At 36.6% G+C, this 23326-nt stretch overlaps 5 protein-coding genes across 8 annotated transcripts; 3 read left to right on the forward strand and 2 right to left on the reverse strand.

The window, feature by feature from the left end:
- The first annotated feature begins 2210 nt into the window (after positions 1-2210).
- LOC111779987 (transcription factor TGA7) lies at positions 2211-5577 on the forward strand. 4 transcript variants are annotated; one of them, XM_087123793.1, is made up of 9 exons: positions 2211-2406; positions 2953-3125; positions 3219-3293; positions 3391-3450; positions 3532-3609; positions 3681-3744; positions 4428-4699; positions 4849-5070; positions 5144-5303. In XM_087123793.1, exons 2-9 carry the CDS (start codon positions 2967-2969, stop codon positions 5159-5161), a joined length of 948 nt encoding a protein of 315 aa, XP_086979919.1. In that variant the 5' UTR covers positions 2211-2406; positions 2953-2966; the 3' UTR covers positions 5162-5303. The 4 variants fall into 4 exon arrangements, with proteins under 4 accessions (XP_086979919.1, XP_023515981.1, XP_023515996.1 ...); XM_023660213.2 differs by having other exon boundaries at positions 2214-2406; positions 5188-5577; XM_023660228.2 differs by lacking the exon at positions 2211-2406 and adding an exon at positions 2414-2498 and having other exon boundaries at positions 5188-5577.
- Positions 5578-5861: 284 nt separating this feature from the next.
- Positions 5862-9597, forward strand: LOC111795488 (protein disulfide-isomerase 5-2). The gene is made up of 5 exons (XM_023677944.2): positions 5862-6236; positions 7185-7288; positions 7519-7892; positions 8244-8548; positions 9029-9597. The coding sequence occupies exons 1-5, from the start codon at positions 6021-6023 to the stop codon at positions 9353-9355; spliced, it is 1326 nt and encodes a 441-aa protein (XP_023533712.2). The 5' UTR covers positions 5862-6020; the 3' UTR covers positions 9356-9597.
- A 225-nt stretch (positions 9598-9822) lies between these two features.
- LOC111795495 (receptor homology region, transmembrane domain- and RING domain-containing protein 2) lies at positions 9823-13992 on the reverse strand. Its single transcript, XM_023677956.2, has 4 exons — positions 13635-13992; positions 13132-13362; positions 12053-12457; positions 9823-10756 (listed from the first exon to the last, which is right to left on the reverse strand). Exons 1-4 carry the CDS (start codon positions 13771-13773, stop codon positions 10197-10199), a joined length of 1335 nt encoding a protein of 444 aa, XP_023533724.1. The 5' UTR covers positions 13774-13992; the 3' UTR covers positions 9823-10196.
- A 2081-nt stretch (positions 13993-16073) lies between these two features.
- On the reverse strand, positions 16074-17042 carry LOC111791129 (uncharacterized). The gene has a single exon (XM_023672352.2). It carries the CDS (start codon positions 16928-16930, stop codon positions 16331-16333), a length of 600 nt encoding a protein of 199 aa, XP_023528120.1. The 5' UTR covers positions 16931-17042; the 3' UTR covers positions 16074-16330.
- Positions 17043-18743: 1701 nt separating this feature from the next.
- LOC111798426 (uncharacterized) lies at positions 18744-23220 on the forward strand. The gene is made up of 7 exons (XM_023681560.2): positions 18744-19329; positions 19763-20593; positions 20805-21160; positions 21672-21883; positions 22020-22276; positions 22410-22588; positions 22706-23220. The coding sequence occupies exons 1-7, from the start codon at positions 19074-19076 to the stop codon at positions 22787-22789; spliced, it is 2175 nt and encodes a 724-aa protein (XP_023537328.2). The 5' UTR covers positions 18744-19073; the 3' UTR covers positions 22790-23220.
- The last annotated feature ends 106 nt before the right edge of the window (positions 23221-23326 follow it).

Raw genomic sequence — 23326 nt, forward strand, 5'->3', positions numbered from 1 at the left:
TGTTGGACATTGCATTGTAAGCATTATTATTTATTAATTGACGTAAGAAAATGACAAATATCGCAAAAAGAAAATAAAAGGCAAAAGAAGCTTGTTTCCTTTCTTTTCTTTTTTTTCTCCTTTTTTTTTCCCTTTTCACTAACTCATTTATTTACTTCACAATCTCTATTTTACCAATTAAATGCTCAATCACTTTAAATATATTTTAATTGGAATAAAATTAAATACGTTCAAATATTATTATTATAGACAAAATACTGATTAGACTATTTCGAAAGCGAAAATTTAAAAATATATATATATATAATTTCTAGCAGATTAAAATTATACATTTTTTATTTATAGTAAAGTCGTTAATGTCCAGAAAAACAAACATAGTATACTATTAATATTAGTGATGAATGAATATTTATCGGATGAGATTTGATTTAATTAGTATGATATAGCGGGATAAACTAAGTAGATAAAATTTACAAATATATACTAATATTTTGACTTTTAAAAATTTTAATTAAAAATAAAATAAATTTATAATATAATGCTAATTGAAGAAAAAAAATTGTTTAACGAATAAGCTGCCTTTATATATAAATAAATATATATAAAAGAATTATGCATATTTACTTTGAAAAAAGTGGTGAATTTGTGTACATTTATGGCACCTGAACAAAGGGCTCTTTTTCTTTTTCCTTTTTAATTATTTAGTAATTGAATTTGCAGTTGAAAAGAAATAAAGACGGAAGGAGATAAGGGAAAAAAAGAAGGGAAAAAGAAAAAGAAAAAGAAAAAAAAAAAGATAGGATGGTGGTGGACGAGTCAGTTCAAATATAGATGGAGTAATGCTCCTCCATCCAATAAGTGCACAAAGAAGCTTTTTTAATTTTATTTTTTTATTTTAGCATATTCTTTTATATTTTGCTTCAAATAGGAAAAAAATAAAAGAAATCAAAACTCCTTCAAATTGATTATATATATATATCAAATAAATTTAAAATTTAAAACATGTTAAAAAAAAACTTTTAATCGGTTATTTAATAAATTCTTCGACTTTAAATACACATAATAGAACTTAAATATAATTTTATATTTAATAAGTCGAGATATTAGATAAAAGTTAAATCCTATTATTTTTCTTTTGTCTAATAATGTTTGTAATTTTGATTTAAAAATAATAAATAAATTCATGTCGTAGTTAGAAATAAAATTTAAAAATTATTATATATATATATATATATATATATATATATATATATATATAAATCGACGAACCTTATATTATTTATTATTTTATGAATATACATTATTACAACAAATTATAATTTTTCAGAAAAGAATATATTCGACATTTGTTTCAATGTATGAAAATCAATTACTTTTCAGCGTTGATCAAAGATTCGAAACTTCATTTCCCTCTTATTTTCAATCTGAATTGTTAGTGTTTTTCTTGCTCATCAAATGTTTAATTAAAACTATCCTAAAGTGTAATTTACTTTATTTAATAGCTTATTATTAATATAATATATTTCTTAACTCCCCCTTATTATATAATGCTTAGAAGCTTAAATCAAGAGTTAGTTTGAAAGTTTGGAGAAATTTTGTTCTTGGGTTTGTCTTGATTAAAAATAAAAAAACAGAAGCATTATTGGGCTATTAGGGCATTGAGGATTTTGTGTTTGAAGCTTCAAAGCTTCGAATCTATGGCGGGAATGGATGGTTCGTGTGATCTCGCAGAACTCAGTAGAAGAGTTGACGATGCTGATTCGAATATGGGAAGGACGATCCAAATTTCATGGCCGAATCGGTCAGGGCCCGGGCAGCTTTAGAAGTTTATTCCAAAAAGTTACTTGCAGTTTCGGCCATAGAAATCAACCTCGGGACTGCAGATTCATGGCGGGCAGACAGAAATGGCAACGTCGGCGGAAAATGCACGTTAGATCGACGGAAAGAGAGGCGTAGGGTAAGAAATAACGTAGAATTATTGGGGGTTTTTGTGTTTTGGAGAATCCGTTTAGTTGTGATGGCGAGGTAGCTTAACCTTAACCCTCCAATGGTGGAAAGTGAGGTCATAGCGACGTTAACAACTGATTGACGGTAGAATTTAGCGCTAAAAAACAAAGGGAAAAAAGTGGAAGAGAAGAGGGAGCCGAGTGGGCGGGATGAAGAAAAAGTTAAAAATAAACTTGTATATATATGTGAATGGTTCTCTATCCTTTTTTTTCCATTGTTGAGTTGCTTTCTCATTTCTTTGTGTTTCTTTCCAACTCATAGGGAAGTGGATGAGCGAGGAACTTCATTTCTTATTTTATTATCTTTTGAAGGCGGCATCGTTTCCACACCGGGTTTGATCTGCCCACTATTTCAGACCTCTCTGTGGTCATTTTCTACTGTTATTTAACTTAGATTCAGGTATCTCGAATTGTTTCATCATGAAACAAAACCTCTGTTCTTCCTTTTCTTCTTCTTCTTCTTCTCTGGCTTTGGCTACCGCTTCAAGACTGGTTTGAATATTTCTTTTCAGAATTGAATTTATCCCTTTCTTCCCCCTGCTTTGCTGCCCATCTTCTTGTGTTTATATGTTATTGATTGGCAGTACATGTGGGAGTCTCTTGCTATAAGCTTCTTTCCATAATTGTAAGGGGATGGGACTTTGAAGCTGTGTTCATCCATGTTTGCTTCTTTTGATCTTTTCTCCTCATAGACCCAGTTGTTGTTTTTGTTTTTGAATGAAAGCAGGCTATTAGAAATGTAATAGTTTCTATAGAATGATCCATATTTTGTATTAGTTCCTTAGATAAAACTTCTCTAAATCCAATTGTTTTCTCCCCTGTTTTTTTTTGTTGGAGTTCTTCAATTCTATCAATTATTCTGTATGGCATACCTTTTTTTCGAAATTGAAGGATGGCTGAATTGTCTTTTTCAGTTCTTAATTGTTTCCCTTTTCCATCTTTTCAGTCCATTTTACTCTTATGATTAGTCAACAGAGTATGAGCTCTTCATCCACTCAACTCTATGCTTCAAATATGGGTATCTATGAGCCATTTTACCAGATCAACTCATGGGGAAACGCCTACAGTCGTCCACTTTTATCGCCTATTATAAAAGTGGACGACTGTGTAGACAATAAAGTGAGAACACTATCTTTGTTCTTGTTAGAAAACCTGAGTTCCTAGGTTATCATCTTGTTGGATTCTAGTAATTTTTGTTTTCTGACTTTGTAGCCCGAGTTAATTCCTTTTGAATCGATGGATCATCCTGAGAGCAGTCAAGAAATGAACAAACCAATTGATGATAAGGTGAATAGACTGCGAACCAGCTCTCTCTCGTGCACTCTTCATTTTCTTCCTTTGTTTTCTTCACCTTCTGTTTACATCATCCAATAAACATATGCAGGTTCAAAGACGTTTAGCACAAAATCGAGAAGCAGCTCGTAAAAGCCGTATGAGGAAAAAGGTGCTGAAAGACGATCATTTGCACAAGTTTTTGTTGATATCTGATATATGATTGGAGGACTTATTGAACTTTGTCTTGTAGGTTTATGTGCAGCAGTTGGAAACTAGCCGTTTGAAGCTGGCTCAATTGGAGCAAGAGCTAGAAAGAACCAAGCTGAAGGTAAGAAGGAGGTCATCTTTTCTTTTACAGTTTCTATCCTGTACCCAATTAAGCATATCTCTGTGTTGCAGGGTGTACATACAAGCTGTGTGGTAGATACCAGCCACTTGGGATTCGGCGGATTGGTAAACCCAGGTTTGTGATTTCATGTCTTACCTCCACACAATTTCACCTTAATTGGTGCTTCCTTATTTTCCTTATAGTTTGACTAAGTGACCTCATATGTGAGATTCCTCATCCGTGGGAGAGGGGAACTAAGCATTCCTTATAAGGGTGTGAAAACCTCTCCCTAACAAACACGTTTTGAAAACCTTAAGGGAAAGCCCGAAAAGAAAAGTCCAAAGAACACAATATCTGCTAGCGGTGAGCTTGGGCTGTTACAAATGGTTTAAGAGCCAAACACCGGGCGGTGTGCCAGTGAGAGCGCTGAATCTCAAAGGGGGGTGGACACCGAACGGTGTACCAGCGAAGATGCTAAGCCCCGAAGGGAGGTAGATTGTGAGATCCCACATCGGTTTGAAAGGGGAACTAAGCATTCCTTATAAGGGTGTGAAAACCTCTCCCTAGCAGACATGTTTTAAAAACCTTGAGAAGAAGCCCGAAAGGGAAACCAAAAGAGGACAATACTTACTAGCGGTAGGCTTGGACGGTTACATCAGACCTTTAATGTACCTTCTTTCTTCATCAATCCAACAGCAGGTTTTGTTTCTCTTTAAACACAAACAGAAGTGTAACTGAGTTGTAATGTTCATCTAGATAAAGAAGAAAAAAACTCGAGCGCTGGTTCCAATCTGAGATCTCTGCTATTTAACTTTCAGGGATTGCTGCATTTGAGATGGAGTATAATCACTGGGTTGAGGAGCAACAGAGGCAGGTCACTGAACTGAGAAAAGCGTTGCAAGTTCATGTAACCGATATGGAACTCCAAATTTTGGTGGAGAGCAGCTTAAACCATTACCACAACTTGTTTTGCATGAAGGCAAATGTTGCAAAGGCTGATGTATTCTATTTAATGTCTGGAGTATGGAGATCATCAGCAGAGCGTTTTTTCCTCTGGATTGGGGGATTTCGCCCATCCGAGCTGCTCAACGTAACAACTTTTTATTCGACTTCGTAATGAAAATTGAACTTTACTATGCCAATATGTGCACGTTCTCCCTTTCCTTTTGCATTATATAGCCAAATAACAGATCAGGATCCTGGTTTAGATGGTGAAAAACCTCCCATATATGCTGACAGGTTCTGAAGCCATACTTCGGGCCGTTAAACGAACAACAAAGAGCCGATATCCACAAGTTGCATCAGTCGTCTCGGCAAGCTGAAGACGCGCTCACACAGGGAATGGAAAAATTACACCAGAATCTATCCCTCAGCATTGCCAATGATCCTCTTGGAAGCTATATTTCTCAGATGGGTGATGGGATGGAGAGGCTAGAAGCATTGGAGAACTTTGTAAGCCAGGTAATGTACTGCATTTTCTCACATCAAATGGACTTGATTTGCCTTTCTGAGTATGATAAGTGTATGACAATAGTTTTTGCTTCGGTCCTGAACCGTGAACCGTCGTCACTCGGTCAGCCGAGCGTGTGTTACTCTTTTCTTGAACAGGCAGACCATCTCAGGCAACAAACTTTGAAGAGAGTGTCTCACATCCTAACCACCAAACAAGCAGCACAAGGCTTGCTCGCTTTAGGCGAGTACTTCCATCGTCTCCGTGTTCTCAGTTCCCTCTGGACCACCCGACCTCGCAAACCCGCCGAGCCATGAAAGGTTCAGACATGTTCCAGCCACCATATTAAGGCATAGACTACAAAGGGAGATATAAATCCTGGTATAAGGTTCACTGCTAGGCACATTTTAGTATCCAAGTTCTCTGGTTTGCAAAAAATGTAAATATCAATCCTTCCTATAATGCTCTTAGTGTACGCAAACTTAGTTCATTAATTTAATATAGTAAAATTTTGTTTCTATATACTCCCAGTTAAAATTAAAGTAATTTTATTTTCATCCCAAATATAAATAATGCAATTAAATGATATTAGGTTAAACAAAAGGGCTTTTCACTTTAAAATATTTATTTTTCAAAGGCTAACAAACCCACTCAATTAAAAAAAAAAAAAAAAAAAACTATTATTATCATTTTATTAAGTTTGATAAAATAAAAATAAAAACTAAAACATTTTGGAAAAGAGAAAATAAAAGAAATGAATTAAAACAAAATTGTTTTGGAGGCAGTTCTGACTTCGTAAGTGATTTCGAAGACCTCACAAATCAAAATCTGCTGCTTAGAAATGAATTGAACGTACAACTTCGGCAGTACTAAGAGCAGCTGATAAACGAAGAAGAAGAAATAAATCGAAACCAGGAGAACGATCGAGATCGTGATCCTCATCAAATTGAACACTCTGAAGATGCAGAGATCGTATCAAGCGGTGGTTATTGTCCTCGTTTCAATCTTAGCACTGCCATCCTCTTCCTTTTCGAGCTCGGAGTTGCCGCTCACGGCGGATGGAACGGTGTTGGAGCTCGACGAATCCAATTTCGATCTCGCCATTTCTTCATTTGATTACATATTGGTCGACTTTTACGCCCCTTGGTGCGGCCACTGCAAGCGTCTTTCTCCAGAGGTACCTTCGTCCCCTCATATTTTCTCTTCCATTGTTCTAGACTATCCGTCGGATTCGCACTTTTAGTTACATTGTTTTCTGTTATCATTTGATCTCCCTTTGGATACGTAGATGGGTGAAACAAAGGAATTTTTATTAAAACCTTAATATGGATGTGTAGAGCCGCCTAAACAGAATCGATTAGGACTTCAAGTACTTATTTGTGTATTGAATCAGTTCGTCAATAATATGGAGGTTGTGACATATATGTTTTCCGATTGAACTGCCTTCGTAGCGATGAAGATTTTGAATATATGGATGTGCTAAGTCGGCTTCCATCTGGTCGAATTGAGTGGCCTAATTTCATCTTCAGGATAATCTCAATTGTAAAGAGATTTCTGATCTGGATTGTTTGTTTCTTCAGTCTTGTGGTGTGAGTTCCACTTTCAAATTCGTTGTGGAATTTTCATAATATTCAAATAAAATTTGGAGGAGTTTCCTGTAAAGTTGGCTCTCACTTCATATCGAGGGAGATGATTCTTCGAAAGAGTAGAAGTTTCTTTAATAAATTTGTTCGTGCATCAATGATTCACAGTTTGTAGATTTTGACGCTTGGCTTTGGGTTACTATTACCAATAAGTTTCAAAATCTCTCTATGTTCTTCGATTGTCAACAGTTTGATAGTTTACTTGTAAAGTTCTTCCTGGATGGAGGTGTTCTTGGTTCTTGGTTCTTGGTTCTTGTTTCTTGCTCCGTTTAGCACGGTACATTATTTGGACTGCAGCTGTTATTCTGCAGCCATTCTATTGCATGTGATTTTCCATATTCTTTCTAATGTGCTGAATGCTGTTTCAGTCTCTTGCAACTTGTCGTCGGGCCAAAATACAGATATCACACCCTGCAGTGCAGTCTATTATGCACAAAATATGTATTATTTCCTTTGGTTAATTATCTTTTTTAATTGTGTAGTTGGACGCTGCTGCACCTCAGCTTGCCAAATTGAAGGAGCCTATAGTTCTTGCAAAACTGAATGCTGACAAGTTTACTCGTCTTGCTAAAAAATATGACGTTGAGTATGTTATTTCCTTTTATTCACATCTCCAATGTAGTAAACAATGTGAGTTTATTTTCAATAGGCTTGGAGTTTGGTTGTGTCTCTTAGATTAGATGCATAGTTTTAGTGGAATCTCACCATTTCCATTCTTAATGGGGAGTTTGCTACTGAATACCAGTTCTTGAATTATATTCGAAAGGCAAGCTATGATTCTCTTCTAACTACACGAACGTTTTTCCAAAATTGTAGTGCCTATCCTACAATCAAGATCTTCATGCATGGCGTTCCAGTAGACTATTATGGACCAAGGAAAGCAGAGTTACTTGTCCGTTATTTGAAGAAATTTGTTGCCCCAGATGTCTCAATTCTCGAGTCAGACTCATCGATTAATGAATTTGTTGAAGCTTCTGGGCCTTACTTCCCTATTTATTTGGGTTTCGGTTTAGATGAATCTATTATTTCTAAATTTGCTATCAAGTACAAGAAGAAAGCTTGGTTTTCAGTGGCCAAGGGATTCTCGGAGGATATCATGGTATCTTATGATTTTGATAAAGTTCCTGCCTTGGTTTCTATCCATCCAAATTACAACAATGAACGGAGCATTTTTTATGGTCCCTTTGAAGGTTGGTTTGTCTATCAACTACCACTGTCAAGTTACCTTGCATGTGTTTCACATCCACGTGTCGTCAGAATGGATTGACGGAGTAAAAACCTTGTTATGCAGGATGCTATACCTAGTATAAACTGTTTAAGGGGCTAAGTTCCCAACTGCTTGAATTCTTATCTGTTACTTGTTTACACCAAGATGTCTGGTTGAGTTTTTATCCATTGCCAGGAATATCCCAATATCATTTCTTCTGTATATAGTTGTGTATATGCCCTTTAGGTGCTTGAATGTTGATTCGTCTCTCCATCATCGATATGTTATGTATGCTAGATAAAATTGTTTAAGCCTTCCTATTTTACTTGTGCAGATAAATTCTTGGAGGAGTTCATAAAACAAAGCTTGTTCCCTCTTGTTCTGCCCATAAACTACGACACACTTAAGCTACTAAAGGACGATGAGAGGAAAATAGCACTCACAATAGTGAAGGATGAGGATGATGACCAGACAAAGAATTTGATCAATTTATTAAAGGCTGCTGCATCTGCTAATCGTGACTTGGTGTTTGCTTATGTCGGGGCTAAACAGTGGGGAGAATTTGCTGATTCATTTGGGGACAAGAAGACCACATTACCAAAAATGATCATTTGGGATGGGAAGGAGGAATACTTAATGGTAAGTCCCTCATGAAGGCAAATGATACTGTATAGCATGGTCATTCAATCATCTACATTTAGATTTTTCTCTGTTACGATGTCACATTACTAGGACTTTGTCTGAGTGGATATGTTCACAATTTTTGTACTGCCGTAGGGTAATAAAACTTGTGACAAACCAAAGTTTCTTGAATATTTGTCTTAAAATTCACCCTGAATAGTAAACCTTCGAGCATGTTATTGTTTTTAGTTAGGAATAGCGACAAACATGCATGCATGCCCAACTATGAGTATAACTGGACATGTATATATGATAACATTCAATCACTCATGCATGTACTGAGTCTGAGGAACAAGTTTTCTTTAATGGGTAGAAAGATTTTGAGATTAGTTGAGGTGTGCATAAACTGGCCCGAACACTCACAAATATAAAATAAAAGATGCATGAATGTATGTACATATCATACTGAGGTAGTTTTTCTGTTTTTGTGTTTGACAGGTTATTGGTTCAGAAAGCATCATTGGGAACGACCATGCATCGGAAATCTCTCAATTTGTTGAAGGATATAGGGAAGGGAGAACTGAAGAAAGAAGAGTTGCAGGTCCTTCGTTTATTGGCTTCATAAATTCAATGATAGGCACCTGGAGTGTATACATCATTGTATTTATAGTTGCAATAGTAATGCTTTTCCAATACCTCACAAAAGATGATAACGAATATCATAGAGTCGATACTCCTGCTCGGGATCAGGTTGACCAAATTAGTGGCAGCTCTACCTCACAGGTTGAAAGGACTGAGTACAGGGCTGGTGACAAGGAAGATTGAATGTGAAATTTGGTGAATTAATTATTAGCATGACCTTTGAACGGCTTAGGGAAGCAGATATTGACAAGAATCAGACATAAAAGTATCTTGGGAGCCATGAAATAACTGATGAAATGTGTTTTTTGGTGATCTGTTCCCAAGCGCTTTACCCCTTGCGAAAGTGAACTTATATTTGATGTATGCTTTTTATGCTTTACTTTGTAACAGTTAGGTTTCTTGGATCAATCGAATTGACTTATGCAGATAGATGTTGTTCATGTTGGCACTTTTAGTTGGAAACATCTCATCACTGTTGATATTTTTGTAAAAAGTTAGCTACCTAAACCCATCCTTCCACATTCTAAAGGAGACCACAGTCCATTTTCCCCTGATGTAGAGAAAAGCCCTCCCCCTTCAGCCACTACAATTCAAAGAAAATAACAAGCCAATGAAAAAAAAGATACAAATAAGCAAAGATTGATGCATGGGGAAAAAACAGAAGCTCCTTTTCAAATAATTGTGTTAAACCGATCCTTTCAGGCCTCCAAGGAAGGAAGAGGGAGAGAGAAGCGGTAATATATTGCATCCTGATCAGTTGTTAAGCTAAGTCCCCCGTGTATCTAATCCCATGATCCGTAAAAGAATTTCAAACCCACCCCAGAAGTATACACTCTGCTTCACTTTACAACTCCAAAAGAAATGGAGCCATCCTATGAAAAAATATACAATGATGCGGGCCATATAGGAACCAAGGAATTGATTTACAGACAAGATGATATGCCATAATTCAACCATACCCGAAGAACCTCTACATAAAAAGGAAGGCAATATCTTTGAACAAAGGATTCTCAACGCGCCCGTATCAGCATTCAGGAAGAGACTGAGCTGAAGCAAATGGAGAAAAACTTGCAGCTGACCTGCTTATATGCAAGGGATTATGTTGATGACTGGAAGAGCCTATTATGCTTGGTGAGGTGTTGCTTGGACTCGGAATAAGCGGAATCATGTATCTTGAGTGTAAAGGTGATATGGACGGGTAACACGAGGAATATGGTGAAAGCAAATGCGAAGTATAAGATCTCTGGGAGGATGCATTTCTGAGTTCGACTGATCTCTGGGATGGAGATGGGCAGAAGGAGGATCTAACAGAATGCTGAAGGTAAGGGGTGGTAGAGAGAGAGTGGTTCCGAGATGCCGAAAGTGATCTTGATGACAGGGATACTTGTATGGCAGAGCTTGGTGGTAATGATCTCGCAGAAGATAATATTGAGGAGGAAGCGAAAGAGCTGGAAATGCTTGAAAGCAATGGAGTGGATTCTGAAGGTGGTGGATCACCGGTGCTAGTTCTTGCATCTCGCTTGCAGACCGGGCAGAAAGTTCTCCAAGCAGTAAGCCAAGAGTCCACACAGGAGGCATGAAATTCTGAAATCATTTACAATTAAACTATTTTCAGTACCAATCACAGGTGGTTAGCTAGATCATTATATATGAAATAAATGCAGGTATGCATGTAAGCAAAGTATAGCATGACAAAAGAAAAGAGAAGGAAAAAAGATGCATAACGACTACTTGTGCAATCTTGATCCTGTAAGCACAGGGTCGAAGGAAACTACTAGAATTCTTAGCTAGTTAGTGGCTGAATGGGGTGAACTGGGGTTGGATATTTGATGAAAAGAAATGAGACTTTGTTGACAAAATAACCTTAGAGATTCCCGTTGAATATATCATAGTTGCCACAGAATCAGGTGGTAAGAAGTATTTGTGGAAAAAGAAACATGGTTAACTGCTCACGTTGAGATGAAAACATCAATCAGTAGATGGTCAGCGATCATGAAGCTTCGACCTCCTTTTGAAGCCTCTGCATGTGTGTGTGTGTTTATATATTGGTGGAGCACGACTCTCTAATCTTTAAACCTAAACCGGGTATGAAGTCCATTTCCGCCCAAAGGATCACATTTAGTTTGCCCTATCTAACTCTATTAGTTTCTTCATAGATAACAAGGGATTTTCATATTAAGCTCGCTACATGCGACCTCTATGTACGTGCTACTTAGAGACCACAGACCTTAGATAATGGGACTGCCCTTGTAGGCTGAAGCCTCTCTTTACATAATTAAACTGAAAATGAGCACATAACCTACTTTTCAGGAGATAACGGTCCATTAAGGGATAAAAGAATAATAAAAGGCTTTGAGGGTATGGATTGAAACCCTGGCTCTAGTCTCAGGCTCTCAGCCCTAATGATGTTTTCCTAGATTTTTGTAGTGTCACAAAATAAGGAGGCTCCTGTGTCAAGGAAACGTGGAGGGCAGCAATGGGGGATGGAACATTGCCTTGGGAGTTCATCTCAATGATAGATAAGATGAAAAATATTGACATCTAAATCATCCCACTAAACAAAGAACCTCTCAGACATGATTTTGAAAGGCATGAGACCAGAGATGCAAAAGGCAACATTTCTCAGGCCTTAAGTAGGAACAAGAACTCGGTGGATATGTGGTTAAGGCCTTAGTTATACTCCTTTTGTAAAGATTAAGAGCTCATTTATTATAAACTTGAATTCGCAAAAGTTGGGCCTCTGAGCTATAGATGAAAAAGAAAGTAAAAGAAACAAGGACCAAACACACCATAACAAGGAGTATAACTAGTATTCCTATAAATGCAATATATATACATAACAATAAAATATAAATTTTAGAAGAAAAGGAGTGAACTTACTGTGATGACATTGTAGAATTCTGAGTTTTTCACCAGGAGTATAGTCCTCAAGGCATATGGCACATGTTACTGACGTACAATTATCCTCTAAAGCAGTAGTAAATATGAGGCTTGGCATTGCTTTAACTACTCGTCTGCTTATGCCCCGAAACTCTCGAGCATGAGAAGATCGAGAATGTCCTCGTCTTATTCGATGCCTATGAGCGAAGAAACAAGTAGCAAGCATTGCAGAGATTGCAAGAAGAGAAATAAAGGAGATGGCCATGATGGACCATGCAGAGTTTTCAAAGCTTGGAGCTATCCATATCTCAACGTTAGTGGAGCCTGCGTACTTCTTCAATGTCTCACCGGATGATTTAGTAACAAATACAGCATGTATTCTAATACCAGCTGAGCTCCCTGCCACTGTAAACCTCTTCAAAGTTATGACCAGAAAATCTTCAAGCTTACAAAAAACTCAGTGTCTTTGTCGAACCGTGCATGAAGCAGCTCACTTTTCAAAACATTTCTTCTTATGCATGCAATACAATGTTAACCAAATAACTGCATACCCATTAGCAGAGTAGAAAACCAAGAGAAACCTTATAATTGAAAACCAAGTATGTGCACAAAGTTTAGATTGATAAATCAAGTTTGGAAAGACACTTGATCATGTTGTTTGGATTTTTTTTTCATATTCGCGAGTGTCAGGACTAGCTTTTGCACAACTCAACTATCTTCATCAGTCACTTGGCCCTACTACTACATTTGGTCATCAAGGTAACTCGTGGGATATTAAATCTTAGATAGGTGGTCATCATGCTTAAACTCAGTCCCTCTAGACCTTTTTGATCCGACCCTTCTTGACTACTAAGCCAACCCATAGTGGTTTTGTTGTTTGGAGTCTTCTAGACAAGATCCTTTAGGAAAAGGGCTATTTTCCAGAAAATATTTGTCACTACTAAATTTAATTCAATATCTACGCTACAAGTAAATCGAATTACTGAAGCATGCAAAGCAACAGAAACATAGTTAAAAGAAGTCATTCACTTCCACAAATGGAGAACGGGCATGAAGTTAATAGTGTAGAAAGTCATTACTCGCAATGAGGCCACCACCATCCTTATTGTCATATACAATTGCAGCTTTAAATCCAGCCACTTGGGCTCTCCTCACTTTATCCTCGAAGCTACATCCTCCTCTAATTATAAGCGCAAATGGTGAACTATTGGTTACAGGCAGCTGAACATTATTTTCCAATGTGGCGCATGCATCAAGAGGATTTGCTAGATACAACACCCCAGGATCCCCAGAACTTGCTATTGTAGGAGCTGAAATCAGAAAAACCAGAACCCATAAGCAGCCTGTAGTACATATTTTTCATCTTCTCAAAACGTAATAGCTTTCCTAAATCACCTTTTACTATTTGACAGAATCTATTTATCCTTGCCTATAGGCGGCACAAGTCACAGCGACTAGTGATTATGAGAGCACAGACATTCAATCAAAGCACGCACCAGTACACAATACAATTAACACATCAAAATTTTAAAGTTGAATGGAGCGGGCAAAGGTTGAAACAGAGAGGAAAAACAAAACTAACCAAAATCAGCTTCAATGGAGTCGATCGAAAGAGTAAGGTTGGTCCCAATCAATACCACATTAGCTGCGGAGCCGCAACAACCAACCAAAAGAAGCAAAAACAAAAACGCAAGACCTGAATTCGCAGCACTCAAAGCCATGAATCCAAGAACACGAATCAGCGAGAGAGAAAAAGGAGAGGATAGAGATCGAAACGGAGAACAGAGCTACGAGGGTTTAGATAAATCAATGGAAACATCAGCTTCCATCTCTCAGAAGGAAAATCTGCGTTCCTTTGATTCGCTGAGAGATACACCCTCGAGAATGAATGTGCCTGCTCCGACCACAAATCGGAAACAATGCGGAAAAAAAGTCTGATAATGATAAAGAGGATAATCCAATAAAGTAATAATAACAATAATAATAATTCTCGAATTAAAAAAAGAAAATATGGTAATTAAGAATTAAAATAATTTTTACTTTTTTTTAGCGTCGGCCAGATCTGAATATTGGAAATCTGAAAATTAAATATAAATATATATATATATATATATATATGAAGAGGGCCCCCCGTACTAATTTATTATTATTATTATTATATTATTTTTCTTAAAATGGCCGTACCTCCCTTGTTGCCAAGGCGATTGCTTAATAGAAATGGAAGATGAAGGTGCATTCGCTCTCACACATTTAGCTGTCTCGCACGTGCTTCCCTTCAATCAGTCCCCATCGCAATTAAATTTGTTCATTTAATATGTTTTTTGGTTAGTTAAAATAAATTATATAATAATTACTAACCAAAAAAATACCGGACAACGTCATATACTACCTCAACCAATAAATTTTTTATTTTTTTTCTTTTCTTTTCTTTTTTTTAAATAAAAAACTGTTTTAAATTTCATTTTGTAATATTATTATTATGTTGAGTAGGAGACTTGGTCGTCTAATTTCAAATTACAAGTTTTATGTATGGTTTACTTGAAAAAATAAAGTTAAATGTATATTTATTAGAGTGTTTAATAAATTATTAAGATTTAAATTTGCGAATCTAATTTTTTATATAATTTTTAAAGTTACGATAAATTATGTGAAATTTGAATTATTCTATTACAAAAAGAAATGAAAAAAAAAAAAAAAAAAAAAAAAAAAAAAAAACTATAATTGCTGTCGATCAGCACAGAGATTTTGTCGCCCACTATATGCCACGCACTATCTGGATTATAGGATAGTTCATTGATATATAACATAAATCAAATTAGAAAAGCATTAAAAAAAGAAAAAGAAAGCTTGTTTATTCTTTTATTTTTACTTATAAAATTAATAATTGTATCAATTAATTTTTTTTTTTTTTTTTTTGGTTAGAATTCAGCTTCTAATTTGTTAATGCATAATTAACATAAACAATTTTCTTTATTCCTTTTTTTCACTTATTTCTCGAAGTAAAAGAAAAAGAATTACATGACTACTTTTATTGGTTACTTAGGTAAAATTTTAAGAAAAGAATATTGGCATTTTGATAATGTTGAGTATGATTTTAAGTGAAATCAATTAAGAATAATTATGAAGTGAGGAATCTAAATTAATTCATTATATATATATATATAATAAAAGAAAAAGGGAATGGAGAGTTGGGATACAAAAAATGGTGGGTGATGGTGTTCATCATGACTCCTTTGGCTTTCACTTCGTGTCCTCTGCTTTTTTGAAATTCCATTATTTAGATATTTATTGTAAATGAAAATAATTGGTCCAACACACCCTAAAGTACGATACACACAACAAAACAAAACATAAATCCAACCCAAAAACAATATTTATCCACATTACTTTGACAAAATATGTTCGTTAGGGAGAGATTTTCGCACCTTTATAAAAAGTATTTTGTTCTCATAATTTACTATCTACTAGTAGTGGACTTGAGCTGTTACCAATAATATTAGAGTCAGACATCAAGTGGTGTGCTAATGAGGACGTTGGACTCCTAAGAAGAGTGAATTGTGAGATTTCACATCAGTTAAAGAGGGGAATGAAACATTTTTTTTATAAGAATATAGAAACTTCTCCTAATAGATGCATTTTTAAACTGTGTGACTAATGACGATAGGTAACAGATCAAAGTCGACAATATTTGCTATTAGTAGGATTGAACTATTACAATCTTAAAATAATACGGCTAAAAAAACATTTATAAATAAATGAGACATGTATAATTTAACCTCTAGAATGTTGTAGAAGTTAGGAAGTAAATATAATAAATAATAGAGAAATTTGTTGGGTACTAATTTATAAGTAGATGTGGAGTGGTAGCTGAACAACCCTAAAGTCACCTCTTCTCATGGGAAGACCAACTTATTAAAGCCATCTAATCACACACACTGTGTAAGACAGAGAGAGAGAGAGAGAAGAAATTTGGAAATTGATGATATCGTAAATTACAAAAACATAGTGGGAAGGCGTCACATGTAAACGAACAATTAATTATAAGAGAAATAAATAATACACATAACAAACAACACACTGATTTCAACTCCTAATTTCACGTAATTCACAAACAATTCCAGCGTTCTAACCCAATTTAACAATTAAACAAACCCCATTTCATTATCCATTTCCGATTTAACCCATCACTTCAACAAACACACACATTAATTAAACTAAACAAACGTGTAATTCAACCATCCAATAACGCCCCTCTGCGGCGGAGGCTATGGCCGCATTTTACCCACCGTTGCGGTGGTTTAGCAGATCGAACGAACTCCTCCCCCTTCTCGGACGATACACGATGGATTCCGAAACGCCGCAGGTTCGTTTGCAAGAAGAGTACGGATTCAGGAATCCCAATCGGTCGCTCAGGCTTCTTGAAACCGCTTTGCCATTGCTGCCGCTGTTCCAGAGCTCGGCAGTCGGGTCTTGCTCAGCAGCGGTGGCGGCGGAAGGTTCTTTGGAGCACTCGACGAAGGCGTCGAAGAAAGGATCTCGCTGCGAATTTTGGCGGTTTGATTTCCTCCAGTCGTGAAATCCGAAGCGCTTGGAGGACGGCAGAGTGGTGGAAATGGGAGGCAAGGGGAGGAGGGAGGTCAGAGGAGAGGCGGAATCTAGTCGAAGCCTCGCTGGAGACTGTTTCTTGGGGATCCCGGGTAAATACTCCCAGGAAAAGGGAATGCTGCCGGAGAATGATCGGATCGGAGTGGCGGCGGAGAGCGGAGAGTCATCGGGAAAATAGTAAGAACCGCGAGAGGAGGAGGAGGAGGAGGAAGAAGAAGAAGAAGAAGAAGAAGAAGAAGAGAAAGAGCGAGTCCGGCGAGAAGATTGAAACATCGCCGCTAATTCTCTCCGATTCTTCACATTCTCTGTATGAGAATTGGGGAAATTTGAGAATTTGAGCACACAAACACAAACCCACTTCAAGTTTCTTCAGAAATTTGTTTGTAATATATATATATATACCTGAATTATTATTATTATTAATTGGGTTTTTTTTTTCCTTCTAAAATAAGCTTCATTTTAATTTGTTTGTCAACGCTGATTTATGTTTTAAGTTAATCTTAATTGAGTTTATTTGGTATCAATATATCTTTGTTATAGATTCAAATTCACTCCATTTTATTAATTACAAAAAGATAATAATAATAATTAGTGATTAAAATTTCGTGATTAGAATAATCAGTGAGGCATCAAATAATCCCATTCAACAGCATTAAATTCGTTACTTCAAACAAAATAATACATCCAATAAAAGATTTGGATCTCATAATTAGTTATTTTTTCTTTATTGACATTTCTAACCATCGATTAAACTATAAGAAACTACGAGTAATTATCACGAGAGACAAATTTAACTACTCACCCAAAACCCACGTGTCAATTTCCCATTGGTATGCGGTCCAGACAATGCTTTTCAATTACTGATTATTTATTATCGTTAAAATAATAATAATAATAAACATCAAGTAAGGAGGTCAAAAGATTTCATTGAGATTGAGAATTGTCCCAAAAAAAAAAAAAAGAAAAAAAAAAACAAGTGGAAGAGACAGAGCAGATCCGTATCCATCATGTGGTTAAGCCATGGTTTTCTCTCCCTACCTTCCGCTAACACTGCACTAGTCTCGAGGCTCGGCTCGGCTCCGAGAATTCGCCCCGGAGATGGACTCTGCGGCGGAGAGATATCCTCTCTTGCGGTGGCTCACGGCGGTTTATTTATTTATTTGCTGTGAACTGAATATTGGGGTGGGGATATTGAAAAGAGAATATTTTAGGTATATTTGAAATGTGTATGGAAAGGTAGGTATTAATGAAGAAGAGGAGACTTCCAATATGGCCACATAACACACAATATTAGGTCATTGTCTCAGCTCTCAATCAACCCAACTCACCAGTTTTATGAATGGATCCAACTTAAATAGTTTTGCTATAATATCTACAAATGGTTCCTATATAACATAATGTTTCAGCTCAATAACTCTATTTCGGATCAAATCACTCAAAAAAATGAAATCTTATATTAATGTGTTTGTTGCATATATGCATGATTAGATTCTTGGGTACCTTTGTGGTTAAAATGTTATCGCGTAACATAGTGATGCATTTGTCTTGAAAATGACCGAGCTTTATCAATACTCTTCTCATCCACACCTCTTGACAATAATACGAGGGAGTTGCCACAAACCCTGCTTTAGTAGTGGACAAAGTAACTACATGTTAGTTTTTTTGGAGGGCCAAGACATAGCTTCTTCACATAGTAGAAACACATAATTAAAAGTGGTTTTCTTGTCATCTACATTATCTCTGGCATAATCATTATCATTATATGTTGTCAGCTCTCTGTTACTTTATGCCCCTTTTGCGCTTACAAATGCAACTCAGTACAAACATGGAAAACAATTTTGTTTTTATGACTTTGATTTTTCTTTTAATTTTTTAAAAATGTCTTGTACCGATAGAGGCAATGACTCTCACTTATGTACGCATGATATTTCTCTACGATCCCAACAACCCTATAAATTGTGTAAATTTATTGAACTTTTAGCTATGAAATTCACAAACTGTGTTATGGATCATTCTTTATTTTTATTTTTATTTTTAAGGCTGATGGTCGTAAATTTTTTGGATTTTCAATTATTAAAACTTCCAAGGCATATGGGTTAGCGTTATTTGTCGATGAACGATTGCAGAGTTGGGTGAGAGACTTCGAAAGCATTTCAATTCAAACCAAACCACTTCCGTTATCTCCCTCCTTCCATCTCCCATCCGCCATGGATAAACACACCACTAACTAAATCAGCAATCTGGAAATCCCACTCTCAAATCTCAGATCTGTCGAGTTACTCCTCACACTTCATTTCCCCTATTTCTTGTGATCTTCTTTGTCCCTCCGAATTGTGCAAAATTGAATGAACTCCACTCTATCCTGTTCGAGTTAGAGGAGCGCTAGATTGCTGGGATTGGATGATTGAATATGTGAATGGCTCAGCACAGGCAGTCGGGGACGGATAGATATGGACCAAGGGCTCATGATGCGCTCCATTCAACTAACAATGGCGTTGCCGATCACGTTGCGGTGGGAATTCGTACTACGCCGTATAAGCAGGCTAGGGTTCGTAGGGCATCTCGCTCCGATAAGGGCAGAGGGATCTCGGTTGGGGCAATTATATTTGCTCTCTCGCTTGTTCTTGTCCTCACCGTTTTAGCTTATTACTATTTATTGAGGGACACCAAAGGTCTGTTTTACTTTCTCCTCTCTGGTTTTTGAGTTTCTATGCGGCGAAAAAAACATTGTAAGAAGGTAGGAGAAGAGCTTGCAACTTGCAGTATGGAATTGGAAATGATATCAGTTAGTCCTCACGCACGTGGCAACACTTTCTATTCCCCAACCCCATCCCCCTCCCCCCGACGTCCATACCTAATGGCCACTTTGAAATGACTATTTTCTATCCCACCCAGTTTAGTATGTGTTTGTTGCAGAGGATTGCTTAGTGAACTTATGTGCAATCCAGATGTTAAATCTTTTGAATAATGGTCTGTTTGTTTAGCCACGTTTTTTTGCCGCTCCAATTGTTTTGTTTGTATAGTTGATTTCTGTTAATTTTCTAGTTACAGTAATCCTTATGAAATCTTGGTAGCCTTTAACTGATTGATAATAAATCGATGCAGAAATTAGCAATTCCAACGCTGAGGATGATGACTTCAAGAACGACCCTGATTTCCTTGCAAATGTTACTCGAACAGAGACAACCAAAGTCAGGTTTGGTAAAGGTTTAGTTGCACATGGCCGTGACTCAAGGTATTGGGATGGGGATGATCGAAGAAGGGACCAAGATTACAATGAGGATGCAGTAGAACATGTGCCTACTACCAACAAGGATACTGGCAAGGGTGATGTTCCAGCAAAAGTGAGTGAGGGCCACAGAGAATCACTCCTTGAACATTCTCATGGACTATACAATGAAGCTGGGCGAAAGGAGCTGAGGAAGTATGAAGCTGAGTATGAGGCTTCGATAAAGACTTCAGGTCAATTGGGAAAACATGGAAATGAAGATGACCAGGTAGCTGATGAAGATGATTTGGAAAATTGGAATGACATTATTGACACAGATGATGAGTATGATAATGGAAGTGATAATCAAAATCCTTCTATGGATGAAGACGGTGATACAGAACACGAGAAAGAGGACCAATCTGATGCAGCACATTCGACAAAGGAAGACTCTGGGAAATCATTTGATGTTGTTGAGACTGGAAAATCCCTCAATGATGACCATAGGAAATCCCTCAATATGCTTAATGGAGAAACCAAGAATTGGCAGGATGGGGAAAAAAATGTTGAGGCTTCCAACCATTCATTGGACGAGGATTATACGTCAAATTCCAAAAATTCTGATGCGGTTAACAAAAATTCCAAACATGTTAGTGTCACTAATGGTCAGCATACAAAGAGGTCAAAATTGTATCTGAGAAAGAAACCAAAGCATCGAAAATTTTCAGGTACTGCTCTCTGATAAATTGGAGGGTTTAATGTATCGTTTGTAAAACAGGTTCTTTCTAGATTTGGAGTCCATTTAACTCAGCCATATGCATCATGGGCAAGTAATGTTGATATGCATTAAACTTAGCTTTAGTATTATACGTAGCTTTAGTATTATAGGATCTAACTAAAATGTTCTGTATAATGATATTTTGAAACCCCAACTGGCAGGTTCGTCATGTGAGATGAAGTTCTTAAACTCTACGGCACAAATTCTTGAACCTTTAGAAAGTAAAAAATTTGTTAGATTTACTTTGCAATACATCGAGACAGAGGAAAAGCCTAGCAATGAAGAAAAATGGATGCCTAGATTTGCAGGGCATCAAACTTTGCAAGAACGTCAGGCAGCATTCTATGCACAGGATCAAAACATAAGTTGTGGCTTTGTGAAAGGTCCTAAGAGTTTTGCAAGTACGGGATTTGATCTGGCAGAAGATGATTCCAATTATATCAGTAGATGCCACATTGCCGTAATCTCCTGTATATTCGGGAATTCAGATCGCCTGAGATCACCAACTGGGAAATCGGTATAATATATATATTTTTTTAGTTAGGAATTTCAAGTAGCAGTTTGCATATAATGAGTTAATTTGAAAAACGACAGATGATAGGTCCTGATTGTACAATCTACTTTTTCTCCAATAACTGCTTATCCATGATCAAACTATTGTCCAATGCATATGATGGTCTCATATTATATGTCATTGGTCGTATATCACAGAATTGGAAAGCCATGCTTTTAAGGAAACTGGGTAACTACTTTTTAAAGATAGATCTTGAGATGAGTATTCATTCTTTATGAAATTCCAGCTTTATCATGATTCTCTCAGTGTTCTCTTCAATTGCATCTCCCGTGTTCTCCTTCCCCTGTTGATTTCGTTTCTTTCCTTGTGAGCATCTTTTCCCGAATTTTCTTGTGCATGTGTGTTAGTCAAGGATCTATGATTATGTGCTCCTAATAATCTAATATTACTCAGACCATATGTTTCTTTTGAAATGGTAGACTCTATAGTAAAGTCCAGTTTGCCTCTGTTTCAGGTTACTCGTTTTTCAAGAAAAAATGTCTGCTTTGTTATGTTTATGGATGAAGTTACCATGGAGACTCTTTCATCAGAAGGTCAAACAGTGGATAGAATGGGTTTTATTGGCCTATGGAAGATTGTTGTGGTAAAGAATTTACCGTACACTGATATGAGAAGAGTTGGGAAAATACCAAAATTATTGGCACATCGAATTTTTCCTTCGGCAAGGTGAAAATGCAACGATGTTTGGACTTGGTGCTATTATCCTTACCATAAACTCTGCTGAATTCTACTCTAAATAAATGGTTAGTTTGTGTGGTCAAGATTCAATACTTCTATCTAATATTTTGCATACTTTTCTCAGGTATTCGATCTGGTTGGATAGTAAGTTGCGTCTTCAATATGACCCTCTCCTCATCTTGGAATACTTCTTATGGCGAAAAGGAAATGAATTTGCCATTTCAAATCACTACAACAGACATTGTGTATGGGAAGAGGTGGCTCAGAATAAGAGATTAAACAAGTACAACCATAGTATCATAGATGAACAATTTGCATTTTACCAGGCTGATGGATTGAAGAGGTTTAATGCATCAGACACAAACAAGCTTCTTCCCAGCAGTATGTTATTAACAACCTCCTCTCTCGTTATTTTTAATTTTTTTTTGGGAGTAGATTGCACGTAATTAGTGATCCCTGTTGCTCCATTCTCATTTCATTGACGTGAGTTTTTTTTCTCTGCCGACAAATGCAGATGTGCCTGAAGGATCTTTCATCATTAGGGCCCACACTCCAATGTCTAATCTGTTCTCTTGTCTATGGTTCAATGAAGTCGACAAATTTACTCCCCGAGATCAACTTAGTTTTGCATATACATACCAGAAATTAGTAAGGATGAATCCTGGGAAACCTTTTTATCTTAATATGTTCAAGGTGAGCAATCAATTTTCAGTACAAATTTATTAGCGAAGTGTCCACATGTGGCTTGTCCAAAAATTGCTCAATATGGAACCTTGTTGATTTAACAATTTCTTCAACCTGTTTTTGTAGGACTGCGAGAGACGAAAAATAGCGAAATTGTTTCGTCACAGGTCGGATGAGAAGCGAACTGTTCAGAAAACTGCAACTGAGTAAATGTGTTATATATATTTTTGAGGTTGCTGGTTTTGACATAATTCGCTTGGCCATACACTTCCTTGAGTGCTTAGTGAATATATGCATATATCGCCCTCTGGTCCGACAGTCATGGACTACTCTCTGCCTGCCAGTCAATATACTCCATCAAATTTTGTAATTGAGATTTGTGGATTTTTCAGCTATCTTATCCCAACAAATTGTTGAACAGAGTTGGACGATGCAGTTACTACTAAGCATCTCCATGGAGGATGGCAGGGAGGTGGTCTAGTGTTTCAGTAATGCCAATTTTACTTTCTATTCATTGCTTCTTTTGGTGGTGAGGGAAAGCTGTTCTAAATTCATTTGTACCATTTCTGTGACAATATAAATGTGTAATTCTATATACTTTCAAGCCGATTGATACAGAGTTCAGTCAGTTCATTTGTTCATTCGAAACTGTTTGCTTCTTTTGCAAGTTTGAGTTGAGCTAATGATATACGAAGCTTTTGGGAGAGTAAAAATATTCTTCTATTTCCAAAAACAAATAGGTTACAA

Source organism: Cucurbita pepo, chromosome 1 (assembly GCF_057944985.1).
Source record: "Cucurbita pepo subsp. pepo isolate OVF chromosome 1, ASM5794498v1, whole genome shotgun sequence".
NCBI classification, from domain to species: domain Eukaryota; kingdom Viridiplantae; phylum Streptophyta; class Magnoliopsida; order Cucurbitales; family Cucurbitaceae; genus Cucurbita; species Cucurbita pepo.

What these genes read in the sequence shown, in the direction of transcription:
- LOC111795495 (XM_023677956.2), bottom strand. Translation starts at nt 13,773, where the DNA reads ATGGCTTTGAGTGCTGCGAATTCAGGTCTTGCGTTTTTGTTTTTGCTT. An exon ending in CTCCATTGAAGCTGATTTTG is followed by an intron (nt 13,363 to 13,634) that starts GTTAGTTTTGTT and finishes TTCTGATTTCAG; the next exon opens with CTCCTACAATAGCAAGTTCT. An exon ending in TGGTGGTGGCCTCATTGCGA is followed by an intron (nt 12,458 to 13,131) that starts GTAATGACTTTC and finishes AGAGGTTTACAG; the next exon opens with TGGCAGGGAGCTCAGCTGGT.
- LOC111798426 (XM_023681560.2), top strand. Translation starts at nt 19,074, where the DNA reads ATGGCTCAGCACAGGCAGTCGGGGACGGATAGATATGGACCAAGGGCT. An exon ending in GATCACCAACTGGGAAATCG is followed by an intron (nt 21,161 to 21,671) that starts GTATAATATATA and finishes CCTCTGTTTCAG; the next exon opens with GTTACTCGTTTTTCAAGAAA. An exon ending in CGAATTTTTCCTTCGGCAAG is followed by an intron (nt 21,884 to 22,019) that starts GTGAAAATGCAA and finishes TACTTTTCTCAG; the next exon opens with GTATTCGATCTGGTTGGATA.
- LOC111791129 (XM_023672352.2), bottom strand. Translation starts at nt 16,930, where the DNA reads ATGTTTCAATCTTCTCGCCGGACTCGCTCTTTCTCTTCTTCTTCTTCT.
- LOC111795488 (XM_023677944.2), top strand. Translation starts at nt 6,021, where the DNA reads ATGCAGAGATCGTATCAAGCGGTGGTTATTGTCCTCGTTTCAATCTTA. An exon ending in TTTTTATGGTCCCTTTGAAG is followed by an intron (nt 7,893 to 8,243) that starts GTTGGTTTGTCT and finishes TTACTTGTGCAG; the next exon opens with ATAAATTCTTGGAGGAGTTC. An exon ending in GGAAGGAGGAATACTTAATG is followed by an intron (nt 8,549 to 9,028) that starts GTAAGTCCCTCA and finishes TGTGTTTGACAG; the next exon opens with GTTATTGGTTCAGAAAGCAT.
- LOC111779987 (XM_023660213.2), top strand. Translation starts at nt 2,967, where the DNA reads ATGATTAGTCAACAGAGTATGAGCTCTTCATCCACTCAACTCTATGCT. An exon ending in CGGCGGATTGGTAAACCCAG is followed by an intron (nt 3,745 to 4,427) that starts GTTTGTGATTTC and finishes TTTAACTTTCAG; the next exon opens with GGATTGCTGCATTTGAGATG. An exon ending in TGGAGAACTTTGTAAGCCAG is followed by an intron (nt 5,071 to 5,187) that starts GTAATGTACTGC and finishes TCACTCGGTCAG; the next exon opens with CCGAGCGTGTGTTACTCTTT.